This window comes from Panthera onca, chromosome A2 (genome assembly GCF_046562875.1).
Source record: "Panthera onca isolate mPanOnc1 chromosome A2, mPanOnc1 haplotype 2, whole genome shotgun sequence".
NCBI lineage: Eukaryota > Metazoa > Chordata > Mammalia > Carnivora > Felidae > Panthera > Panthera onca.
Genome location: NC_138340.1, coordinates 107,149,479 through 107,163,183, shown reverse-complemented (window position 1 = coordinate 107,163,183; position 13,705 = coordinate 107,149,479). Strand labels below are relative to the sequence as shown.

The following is a 13,705-nucleotide window of genomic DNA, read 5'->3' as shown; positions in this document are numbered from 1 at the left end:
AAGGAAATAAACACGTGATAAGGAGTAATTGGTGGATGGCTTTCAGTTTAGAATGAGTGGTCAAGGAATGCATCCCTGAGAAAATTACAATTATTTTGAGGCTCAAGAATGAGGAAACATTTATGTGACAACCCAATAAACGTGTATTGCAAGAAGAGAAGGAAATTCAAATGCAGACGCTAGAGTGAACTCCATAAAGTTGTCTTCTTGAGCAAAAGCAAGAAACTCTGCCTACATTGAAATGGACAGGGAAAGCAAGCTATTTCCAGACGAGAGTAGGAGAAAAACAATGGCAGGTTATTGGAAGGTTTTCAGTAGGCTGCAACATGATCTATTAAACACTTCAATAGTTTTAGAATAAAATATAGTATATATATACACAAATGTCAAACAAAAAAATACACTTAGCAATTTACCACAAAGTGATCACCTGTGTGAACATCCCCCCAAAATAGATTGTTGGCAGCAACCAGGAGAATTTCCTAACGCCTTGTCTTCAGTTGCAATTCTCTGTCCACCATAGGAAATATTATCCTGACTTTGATTACAAATGCTTTCTTGATTTTGCCATCTGATTTTAGCACCTAAGAATGCATTTCTAAGCAATGTAATTTGTGTGTTAAAATAAATATGGTCTTTTAGTATTCTTTTGTATTTCATTCCTTTACTGAACTAATATGTTTATGGAATTTGCTCATTTTGTTTTTGGCTTTAGTTTGTATTTTTTGCTATATAGTATCACAGAGACAGAGAATCAAACAAAACTGCACTCCCTGTGGATGTTTGCTTAATTTTCGTTGACTCTTATTGCTAGGGCACTGGCATTTGTGGTCGCAACCCAAGAGAAGTGCTATTTCCCAAGTCACCTACTTTGGTGGCCCTAAATTCAATCCCATGAGTCTAACAACTGTACTCTTCACTCTACCAGCCACACTTCCTAGGATGTATGAAAACCCACAGGGCAAAAGGAGTCCACCTCCCTGGAAGGTCTCTGTTGTTAGTCAGATGGTGGCCCAGTTTCTTTACTTTCTTATTAACTTTATAAACCTTCAAATATATGGATATATACATTGATACACACACACACACACACACACACACACACATGCATCCGTGCATGTATATGTATATAAATTTGTTAATTTATATGCATGTATATACTTAGGATTTTTTTTGTAGGTTTGGCTCAAGTCACCTAGTTCTTATTACAATACATAGTCTCCCTAATTGATATTTTAAAAAGATTACTGACTGCCTTGAGGAGAATGGATTTAAGTGGTAAGAGTTGAAGACAGGATGTAAATTAGATCAATACTGCTATTGTCTTCACAATAGATGAACATGTCTTTGAGTATGATTGCTGTGAAGAGAGATTTTTTTTTTTCTTTTGGTAAAATCTCAGGACTTGCTAATTGTTAGGATTTGTAGTATATGGGAAACAGAGGCGTTAAGGAGGCTGATATCCAAGGGAAAATTATCCAGGAATATCTAGGATCCACTATTCCTATTTTATTGTTACTAGGTGTCCTAGTAAAATGAGATTTTGTTCTTTGTTTTTATTGTTTAACATTTTATTTTAAAATATCTTCTCAAACTTTAAGTTTGCAAAGTGTATTTAAAAGATGATGCATGTGTTTAAACAAATAAAATGTCAAATACCATAAATGGAATAAAGGAAAAGTACAATCTTTTATTTTCAAAGCCATAGCTATTTAAATCATGTCAACTGTATACAAATATATTGCAGGCTGTGTGTGCCATATGAAACTCTAATATCTAATAGTGTAGGAAAACTAAAATCCCATCAAATCTGCATCACATTAAAGGATTTTCTCAAGAAAACCCATCTGGCTCAAAACAAATGTCATTTTTGACTGATAAACCAATGTCGAATAAATTTCTGTGCTGAATGAATCATTGAATTTAAGGACCATTTGCTCTAGTTGAAATGAGGTACCTTAAAGTTCATTGTTGATGATAGAAATAAGACTGTTAAAAACTAGGAAACTGAAAGAGTAGAGCCAGAGAAGACATGTCTTTATGAATGATACATAAACTAGATTGTGGATGTCTTTAATAAAGTCAGTATGCTTAAGATTAAAATCCAGAATGGCAACTCTTTAGAACAAGTTTCTAAAGTAGGAAGGAAGTAGGTAAGAGTCTGTTTGTTGGTTTTCTTCTCTCTCTCTCTTTTTTCTCTCTTTGCATGTTTGCTTTGTTTCTTGAATTCCACATATGAATGAAATCGTATGGTATTTGTCTTTGACTGGTTTAGCTTAGCATAATATTCTTTAGCTCCATCCACATCATTGCAAATGGCAAGATTTCATTATTTTTTTAGGACTGAGTAATATTCCAGTGTGTGTGTGTGTGTGTGTGTGTGTGTGTGTGTGTGTGTGTGTGTGTACCACATATACAACATCTTCTTGTGGATGGGGAGATGGGTTAGGTGATGGGGATTAAGTGGGGCTTGTATGATGAACACGAGGTGTTGTATAGAAGTGCTGAATCACTGTATTGCATACCTGAAACTAATTTTACACTGTGTATTAACTAACTGGAATTTGAATAATAAAATATAAAAATTATGGAGGAAATATAAGGTTAAGAGAATATTATAGACTTGACTGAAAGTATTCAGAGATTTATTGAATAATTAACTTCATCAGGTGGGTTTATAATTATTAATTACTAATAAAAATAAGTGACCATTTTCACACATTTTTAATTTTATTTTTTACCTTTAACATTTTATTCCCAAAGCAATACAGCTAATTGTGCTTTCAGTTTTTTCTGCAGCATATTTGAATACTATACATGGTTGATAACTTCAAAATGGTTACTGGCTTATTTATTCCTTCCTTCCTTCCTGAACATCAGCTATGTACCTGTAACTGCTGCATGCTATTTTGCAACCATCAAATGTTATTATTCAGTTGTGAAGTTTTTTTTTTTTTTAATTTAAATCCGAGTTAGTTAACATATAGTGTAATAATAATTTTGTGAGTGGAATTTAGTGATTCAGCACTTCCATACAATACCCAGTGTTAATCCGAACAAGCATCTTAATGCCCCTTGCCCATTTAGCTCATCCCCCAACCCAACACCTCTCCAGCAACCCTCAGTTTGTTTTCTGTATTTAAGAGTCTCTATTATTTTTGCTTCCCTTCCTTTATGTTCATCTGTTTTCTATCTTAAATTCCACATATGAGTGAAGTTGTATGATATTTGTCTTTCTCTGGCTAACTTATTTCGCTTAGCATAATACAGTCTAGTTCTATCCACATTGTTACAAATGGCAAGATTTCATTTGTTTTGAATGCTGAGTAATACTCCATTATGTATATATACCACATCTTCTTTATCCATTCATCCATCGATGGACATTTGGGCTCTTTCCATACTTTGGCCCTACAAAAGCCAAAGTATGGAAAGAGCCCAAATGTCCGTCAACGGATGAATGGATAAAGAAATTGTGGTTTATATACACAATGGAGTACTACGTGGCAATGAGAAAGAATGAAATATGGCCCTTTGTAGCAACGTGGATGGAACTGGAGAGTGTGATGCTAAGTGAAATAAGCCATACAGAGAAAGACAGATACCATATGTTTTCACTCTTATGTGAATCCTAAGAAACTTAACAGAAACCCATGGGGGAGGGGAAGGAAAAAAAAAAAAAGAGGTTACAGTGGGAGAGAGCCAAAGAATAAGAGACTCTTAAAAACTGAGAACAAACTGAGGGTTGATGGGGGTGGGAGGGAGGGAAGGGTGGGTGATGGGTGCTATAAATATTCCGGTGCATGTGCCACTTTGAAACAGCACTTGTCTATCCTTTGGATAAATACCTAGTAGTGCAATTGCTGGGTCATAGGGTAGTTCTATTTTTAATTTTTTTTGAGGAACCTCTATATTGTTTTCCACAGTGACTGCACCAGTTTGCATTCCCACCAGCAATGCAAAAGGGTCCCCCTTTCTCCGCATCCTCGCCAACAACCAACATCTCTTGTTGCCTGCATTATTAATTTTAGCCATTCTGAGAGGTGTGAGGTAGTATCTCATTTTAGTTTTGATTTGTATCTCCCTGGTGATGAGTGATGTTGAGCATTTTTTCATGTGTCTACTAGCCACCTGGATGTCTTCTTTGGAGAAGTGTCTATTCGTGTCTTTTGTCCATTTCTTCAGTGGATTATTTGTTTTTTGGGTGTTGAGTTTGATAAGTTCATCATAGATTTTGGATACTAACCCTTTATCTGATATGCCATTTGCAAATATCTTCTCCCATTCAGTCCATTGCCTTTTAGTTTTGCTGATTGTTTCCTTCACCATGCAGAAGCTTTTTATCTTGATGAGGTCCCAGTAGTTCATTTTTGCTTTTGTTCCCCTTGCCCCCAGAGACATGTTGAGTAAGAAGTTGCTGCATCTGAGGTTAAAGACATTTTTGCCTGCTTTCTCCTCTAGGATTTTTTTTTAATGTTTATTTATTTTTGACACAGAGAGGCAGAGCATGAGCGGGGGAAGGGCAGAGAGAGAGGGAGACACAGAATCCGAAGCAGGCTCCAGGCTCTGAGCTGTCAGCACAGAGCCCGACACGGGGCTCAAACTCACAGACCGCGAGATAATGACCTGAGCCAAAGTCGGATGCTCAATCGACTGAGCCACCCAGGCGCCCCTCTCCTCTAGGATTTTGATGGCTTCCTGTCTTGCATTTAGGTCTTTCATCCATTTTGAGTTTATTTTTGTGTTTGGTATAAGAAAGTGGTCCAGGTTCATTCTTCTGCATGTCACTGTCCAGTTTTCCCAACACCATTTGCTGAAGAGATTGTCTTCATTACTTTGGATATTCTTTCCTGCTTTGTCAAAAATTCTAAGCCATATGTTTGTGGGTCCATTTCTGGGTTCTCTATTCTGTTCCATTGACCTATGTGTTTGTTTTTGTGCTAGTACCATACTGTCTTGATGATTATAGCTTGGTAATACATCTTGAAGTCTGGAATTGTGATGCCTCCAGCTCAGATTTTCCTTTTTCAGGATTGCTTTGGCTATGTGGGGTCTTTTCTGGTTCCATACAAATTGTTTGTTTTAGCTCTGTGAAGAAGGCTGGTGTTATTTTGATAGCGATTGCATTGAAAATGTAGATTGCTTTGGATAGTATCGACATTTTAACAATATTCTTTCAGTCCATGAGCATGGAATGTTTTTCCATTTTTTGTGTCATCTTCAGTTTCTTTCATAAGTTTTCTGTACTTTTCAATGTATAGACTTTTCACCTCTTTGGTAAGATTAATTCCTAGGTATTTTATGGTTTTTAGTGCAATCATAAATGGAATTGATTCCTTGATTTCTCATTCTGTTGCTTCATTTTTGGTGTATAGAAATGCATATGATTTCTGTACATTGATTTTGTATTCTGTGACTTTGCTAATTCATGTATCAGTTCTAGCAGCTTTTTGGTGAAGTCTTTTAGGTTTTCCACCTTGAGTATTATGTCATCTGCAAAGAGTGAAGGTTTGACTTCCTCCTTGCTGATTTGGATGCCTTTTATTTCTTTGTGTTGTCTGATTGCTGAGGCTAAGACTCCAATACTATGTTGAATAACAGTGGCGAGAGTGGACATCCCTGTCTTGTTCCTGACCTTAGGGGGAAAGCCTTCAGTTTTTCCCCACTGAGGATGATATTAAAGGTGGGTCTTTCATATATGGCTTTTAGCATCTTGAGGTATGATCCTTCTATCCCTACTTTCTTGAGGGTTTTTATCAAGAAATGGTGCTGTATTTTGCCAAATGTTTTCTCTGCATCTCTTGAGAGGACTATGTCGTCCTTATCTTTTCTTTCATTAATGTGATGTATCACATTGATTTGTGGATATTGAAGCAGCCCTACATACCAGAAATAAATCCCACTTGATTCTGGTGAATAATTCCTTTAATGTATTGTTGGATCCAGTTGGCTAGTATCTGGTTGAGAATTTTTGCATTCATGTTCATCAGGGAAATTGGTCTGTAGTTCTCCTTTTTAGTGGAGTCTTTGTCTGTTTTTGCAATCAAGATAATACTGGCCTTGTAGAATGAGTTTGGAAAATTTCCTTCCACTTCTGTTTTTTGGAACAGCTTCAAAAGAATAGGTGTTAACTATTCTTTAAATGTTTGGTAGAATTCCTTTGGAAAGCCATCTGGCCCTGGACTCTTGGTTTGGGGAGATTTTTGATTACTGACTCAATTTCTTTACTGGTTATGGGTCTGTTCAAACTTCCTATTTCTTCCAGTTTCAGTTTTGGTAGTTTATATGTTTCAAGGAATTTGTCCATTTCTTCCTCATTGCTCAATTTGTTGGCATATAATTGCACATAATATTCTCTTATTCTTGTTTGTATTTCTGCTATGTTCGTTGTGAACTCTCCTCTTTCTTTTATGATTTGATTTGGGTCCTTTCCTTTTTGTTTTTGATCATTCTGGCTAGGGGGTTATCAATTCTGTTAATTCTTTCAAAGAAACAGCTCCTGGTTTCATTGATCTGTTCTCTTTTTTTGATTTCGATATCATTGATTTCTGCTCTAATCTTTATTATTTCCCTTCTTCTGCTGGTTTTGGGCTTTATTTCTGGTTCTCATTTCAGCTCTTTTAGGTATAAGGTTAGGTTGTGTATTTGAGACCTTTCTTCCTGCTTTAGGAAGGCCTGGATTTCTATATACTTCCCTCTTATGCCATATACTTCCCCTGCATCCCAGAGGTTTGGGGCTGCCGTGTTTTTATTTTCATTAACTTCCATGTACTTTTTAATTTCCTCTTTAATTTCTTGGTTAACCCATCATTTCCTTAGTAGGATGTTCTTTAATGTCCAAGTATTCACGGCCTTTCCAAATTCTTTTCTTGTGATTGATTTCGAATTTCATATTATTGTGGTCTGAAATATGCAAGTATCATCTCAGTCTTTTTGTACTTTTTGAGGACTGATTTGGTTCCAGTATGTGATCTATTCTGGAGAATATTCTGTGTGCACTCACGAAAAATGCTTCTTCTGCTGCTTCAGGATGAAATGTTCTGAATATAACTGTTAAGTCAACCTGGTCCAGTGTGTCATTCAAAGCCACTGTTTCCTTGTTGATTTTCTACTTAAAAGATCCATCTATTGCTGTAAGTGGGGTGTTGAAGTCCCCTACTATTATGGTATTGTTGTCAATTAATTTATTTATGTTTGTAACCAATTGACTTATATGTTTTGGTGTTTCTACATTGGGAGCATAGATATTTACTTGGTCGATAGACCCCTTAATTATGATGTAATGTTGTTCTTCCTTGGTGCAGTCTTCATTTTAAAATCTAGTTTGTCTGATATAAGTATGGCTACTCCAACTTTCTTTTGACAACCATTAGCAGATAGATGTTTCTCCATCCCCTTACTTTAAATATGCAGGTGTCTTTAGGTCTAAAATGGGTCTCTTGTAACCAGCATATAGATGGGTCTTATTTTCTTATCCATTTTGATACCCTATTTTCACAGTCATTTTAAATGTAGACTAAATGTTACACTGGATGAGTATAATAGTATCATTGTGTATACCAATCCATGAATCACTAGCCATTTAAGAAATATCATAATTGGGGTGCCTGGGTTGCTCAGTGGTTAAGCGTCCAACTTTGGCCCAGGTCATGATCTTGCGGTTTGTGAGTTTGAGCCCCATGTCAGGCTCTGTGCTGACAGGTCAGAGCCTGAAGCCTGCTTCAGATTCTGTGTCTCCTTCTGTCTCTGCCCCTCCCCCACTCACACAGTCTCTCTCTCTCTCTCTCTCTCTCTCTCTCTCTGTCTCTCTCTCTCTCAAAAATAAATAAACATTAAAAAAATTTTTTAAAAATGTTATAATAATCATTTGTGGAGAAAGAAGTGAAATAGGATGAAGAAGATACACTTTGCTGTTACATGGCAATCTATGAAACAATGGTGACATCTAACATAGGAATAATCATTTATTGAGTTAATTTTGTTAGGAAATTGTTACATCATATAGGATTTCAAAATATTGATGGACTTTGGAAATTACACTAGAGCTATTTTGTAGTTTTTGGTAGATTTCTTTCAGCAGTCATAAAAGTCTAATTACACAGTCTTCTAAGTGTGTTGCAACTAGTTGTTATACTAATATAATAAACCATATGTCCCATATTATAGATAATTATGCCATTTCAAATGTTTTGTCCCTATGGTTCTAACAATAGGGACTTTTTTTGGTGTTTTGTTTTAATTTAGCTTTTCTTTTGGCTCAGTAGTCTTCACAAATACAACACAAATTATTAATAGTTGCTCAGTAGACAACACTTCTGAAATGAGGAGTAGAATGTATGCTCCTTAGGAAAGTGTGACACAATATTAGAGAGGTGACTGGTGTAAAAGGATCTCTAATATAGAAAGGCCTGCTTAAAGAAGCATTTATTTGGGATTGAATTGTCAAAATGTGATCAGACAATGATAGTGACATATTTATAACTGAAAGCAAAATATGCTACCAAAAAGTTCGTTCACTATTGTCTTTTTAATAAAGAAAACTGCATCTTTTATAAGCATATGATCATTCCTATATACATTAGATATGTGTGTAGAACCTACTGGGTACCAGCAACTAGTCTACATGCTGAGGAAACCATGATGATCAAGAGAAATAAGATTATTTCTCTCATGAAGCTCTTGGGAGTAAAATGACAACAACAAAAAAAGAATACCCTTTGACAGCTTTCCCTTCATCAGAATTCCTCCCTTAACAGCTGGTCATCTCCATTTGGAAAGATAGCTGGAACCTCCCTGATCCAGAGGTTAGGTGTCCTGGTTAAATTCTTGAATTTCAGTAAGAACCTCTGAAACTTATGTGAAAGTTCTTACTTAGTGATCACCTGTGCGATCCCCTCATTAAACTGGTGAAAGCTAGTCCTGGGTCTTATTCGTTACCATATTCCCAGGGCCGTTCCATAATAGATTTTCATTCATCTTTGACCAGCTGTGTTGACAGCCATGAAACCACTTCCCAAGTGCCAATAAAACATATCACCTGTTTCCCAAGATATTATATGCAAATAAAAGAAAAATAAACAGTGCCTATTTAGTAAATCAAAGTAAATGGGTGTCGGTACCATGAAACAAGTCTTTTTATTATCCCTTATAAACCTTAGCTGAATGTCCTTCTCACCGCTTATACTTTCTCATTTGCAGTATTCCACCATTTCCAAATTCTCAGTTAATTCATTGGGCACACAGTATGGCACTCTTTACATCACAGTGTCTATCACTGGGCCACCATGATCTGCATGCTTGATGATATTGGAGGTATCGATGAGTTTTCTTTGACTCTCCATGGAATGTTTGGAAGTATAGCAAACAAAATACCACACTCTACCCCCTCTACACAAGATGTCCACATCCTAATCTTCAGAATCTATGAATATGTTGCTACATAGCAAGGAAGAATTATGGGTATAGATGGAATTAAGGTTGCTAATGAACTGATTTTAAAGAGATTATCTTGGGTTGTCTGGGTGGGTCCAGTGTAGTCCCAAGTGTCCTTATAATTGGAAGATGGAAGTAGAAAAGAGAAAGTCAGAGGGATGATAGCCTGAGAAAGTTTGGCCAATGTTTCTGGTCTTGAAGGGGGCCATGAGCCAACCAATGCAGATGGTGTCTAGAAACAGGAAAAGGCAGGGAATTGATTCTCTCCGAGGGCCTCCAGAAAGGAACCCACACTGTCAGCACTTTGGTTTTAGCTCAATGAGACCCATTTTACATTTTGCCCTCCAGAAGTGGAAAATTTAAAAAAAAAAAAAAAAAAGGTGTTGTTTTAAGTCACTAAGGCTGTGTAAATTATCGCTGAAACAAATTGTTTTTGCAATAGAAAATTGATGAAAGGGAAGAGAGAAGACAAACCAGACTGTACAAAGTCATATAGAAGGAAAAACTCCACGAGAACATCATAAGGACTTTGAAATTTATTCAAATTGCAGTAGGAAGCCATGGAAGATTTTAAACCGGAGAGTTTTTAAAAGTACACAAGGGTGATATCACTTAGAAGAAGTATGCAGATAGGAAAGAGAAGGGAGCCTAGGTAGAGATGAGGAATAGACCTAGAAAAATCACCGGAGGGCCAAACCATATGTTATCATCAGCTATTTTGGGTGGTGAAATGACAGATAATTGATGTGTTCTCTTTTTATTTTTTTCTTTCTGTTCCATAAGTTTCTTTGTTGAACACACCTTACATAGTATTTTTTTAAATAACAATAGTGGCACCACCATATGGAGAAACCATCAGCCAAAGGCATAAGATATTAGTTCCTATTCTGTGAAGAAAGAAGGGTGACCAAAGATGGAAGAAAACACAGAAACCATGGGAATATTTCACAGTTTTACCTGTTTGCCTTCATCTTGGCAGGTACAAATAGAAGCTGGGCACTGGGATATTTTTATCATGCACCTGCAAACTCAGGTAAACTGTTTTTCTTGACATGATTTCTGAGGAGTTTTCCTATATTTATGTGAACAAATTTATAAAAGAAGCCTTATTTCCAAACTACTCAATAATGGCAGTTTTGCTAAGCATACTGTATATATTAAAATATAATATGCATATTCAATAAACCACAATGTCTCCAATAAAATATAAAGAAAAATATTTTTAAACATATTTAAAGAACATGTCAGTAGGTATCCCCTGAAGTTTTGGGTTTTTTTTTTTCTTTTTTTCTCTTTCTCATCCTAAGAATGATTTACAAACGATTACTTGAGTTTTCTCAGTCTCTAATTTAGCCATCTGAAAGCCCAGAACACTGGATGCTTCAAAACCAGAAGCCTCTCATTTCAGAAAGGTTAAATGGCTTTCTTGGGATGACAACACAATTCATCCATAAGTAAGACCACTCAGGATCTGAATTGGAATGATCCATTTAATAAAATGTACTCTCACCTGCTATTTTAAGGATTGATACCCCCAAAGAGGGAATGGTATAGATCTGTCTAAAAATTGGCTTCCTATTTAGGGGTCCCAAACCACTACTGAAATATGCCTTTCATTTTGTGACAGTTTATAAAAAACGAAAAACCAACAAACAAAAAAAACCCAAATAGCCAGGTTTAAATTATAGTCAATTCAAGATATGAATATGAGCAAATAGAGTTCGGCTGACACAGAATAGGAGTATTGCCGTGACACTTTTCACAGCTTGAACACACATAAATACTGTGGGAAAGGCAGCTTCATCATGTTCCTCATTCTGAGTCATTGCTGATGGTGCAGCGCCATTTTGCGAGGGAAGACCCAGCAGGAGGGAAAAAAGACAACATAAATGAATCATGTCGTATCCACCATAGATGAAAATGCAGTGAATGAGAACTTCTCACAGAGAGGGATTCTTGAATTTAAACACTGTAATTAATATCTGTCCCCAAAACATTAACAATTATTTCTTTAAAACAAAAAATACTCGACTAAAATGACTTTTCAGAAACAGAACAGATAAATTGTCATAATTTCCACTGCCTTCTGTAGCACTGATAAACATAACATTCAAACTTCTGAAGTGAGCACTTGGCCCTCAGAGATTATGCCTCTTTTGTAAAAAAATTGAAAAGGAGGTAAATGGTAGATGCTACTAACAATTTCCAGAAGTTATTCTATCTGAAACTCCTGAGATTAGCTCTTGCATTTCTATGCCAATGTTTGCTTTGTTGTCTAAAATGACATTATGGCCTACTGCTTAGAAAAGCAAAATGTTTAGGGCAACAGGATCTTTGTTGCCTACTTATAAGGTTTGTGATTTTTACTAGTGACGGCAGAATTTTCTGCTTACATTGAATAATTCACCTGGAAGTGTTCCTACTATTTACTATTTCAAAATCTATAAAAATTTTCTGAGAATTAAATTTTTAAATTGGACCTTTTATCTGGGTCTGGCAAAAGTGATTACACTGAAATATTTTCTCATTAAAACAAAAGTGGCAGAGAAAGAGTTTCAAGCTTCCATTAGGCTTAGGTCTTTGGGTCCCCAAAACTATGGATTCCTTATAAAACTGTTTGGAGAATTTACTCTGAGGAAGTTTCAGGATTCCTGAACCAACCTGAATATAAGATTAGGAAGAAAAGGGCCCAAATCTGAGAAGATACATTTTAGGAGACATTTCACTTCAAGCTTATGGCTATTTGAGACATAAATTCTTTTCCATACCTAGGCCAATAATAAAGAACTTTCTTGAATTTACAAGTTAGGAAATTACTTATTGTTTCATTGCTCTATGCTTAACAATGGACATCATTTGTCTACTTTTAGATAACGTGATATTTTGGCACTTCTTCCCTGATACTTAAGGGTTGGTACAATGAATCTGGTTTTGTGGTCATTTTGCTTAACCAGGAGGTCACAGTACATCCAAATGCCTGTCAATCCAACATTCTCTACTTTAGTCCATAGTAAGGGCAATTCCTTTATGTTACTCCTGGGAATTATGTTCCCTGATTTTGTCTCTAGTAAGCTGGACTATTGTTTATAAATACTTTCTTCTGATGAGAGAAAGGATTATATTTCCTCATTTAACTTATTGACCTCCAGTGTGCCACGAGGACTTTCTTTGCCCAATAGCATGTGAGCAGAAGTAGTTGGCATCTCCTTTGGGCAGAACCTTTAGGAGCCAGTGGGTAATTGGTGTGTCCCTTTCCTCCCCTTGTCAAAAGAACTAGCATTGTTCCAGATAGACTAAAGGAAATGTGTAGCCAGCTTACACCTCATCTTGTGTATGTGCATGAATGAAAAATACAACTTTATGATTGTAAGCCACCAAGACACTGGGTTGTTTGTTAAACAGAAATAGCCTAGCCTTTCTTGACTGACAGAACATTCATCTCACAGTTTATAGGTTTTCTAAGGCCAAAAGTAAAGTTTGAGGAGTCATTCTTACACTATTCAAATTGCAGATTAAATAATAAACTTTCAGTCTATGGGATTCATTTTCTTTGCCTTCACAAAGAGGAATGAGATTTAATTTTCACTCATATTTTCCAAAATACTTTCCCAGAATGCAATGCATTAAAAATATTTGCCTGCTTGGAATAAGGCATAGACCTTTTCACCTACACCCTTTGGGCTTTAAGGTTAGGCCAGGGTCTTCCTTTCTTGCAGTGTGCCTGTGAGAATGAGCAAGGAGGTAGTTCCAAATCATCCACACTGGTGGTTCCATGTTGGTTGCAGTTTATGCCTGATTTTTAAAAAGGGCTATATACATTTTGCACCAGGAAATAGCATTTGTTTTTATATATTTCTTGAGTGTCAATTAATGAGTTTGTAGTTTAGGTGAACCATCCTAGAGTAACAAACATAAAGGACAGAAAAATACAGCTGTGTTTTCTTGACAAAAATCGTATCAGATAAATAAAGTCTCATTGCCTCTCAAGATACTTGCTTAGAAGAGGGGCACCCAGGGGCACCTGGGTGGCTCAATGGGTTAAGTGTCTGATTTCAGCTCAGGTCATGATCTCACAGTCTGTGAGTTTGAGCCCCGCATCAGGCTCTGTGCTGACAGCTCAGAGCCTGGAGCCTTTTTCAGATTCTGTGTCTCCCTCTGTCTCTGCCCCTCCCCGCTCGCTCTCTCTCTCTCTCTCTCTCTCTCTCTCTCTCTCTCGTCTCTCAAAAATAAATAAACATTTAAAAATTGAAGAAGAAGAAGACGACGAAGAAGG

The 13,705-nt window shown here is 36.4% G+C and overlaps 1 protein-coding gene across 12 annotated transcripts in view; it reads left to right on the top strand.

Annotated features, from left to right (window-relative positions):
- Positions 1 to 13,705, top strand: part of DGKB (diacylglycerol kinase beta) — a 725,288-nt gene that overhangs the window by 578,236 nt on the left and 133,347 nt on the right. For 6 of the 12 annotated variants that reach the window (XM_060632583.3, XM_060632585.3, XM_060632581.3 and 3 more), the window contains one exon: positions 10,412 to 10,465. The exons of the other annotated variants lie outside the window; for them this stretch is intronic. In XM_060632583.3, the coding sequence (XP_060488566.1) occupies positions 10,412 to 10,465 (54 nt within the window). The remainder of the gene's footprint in view (positions 1 to 10,411; positions 10,466 to 13,705) is intronic. 12 annotated transcript variants of the gene reach the window in all.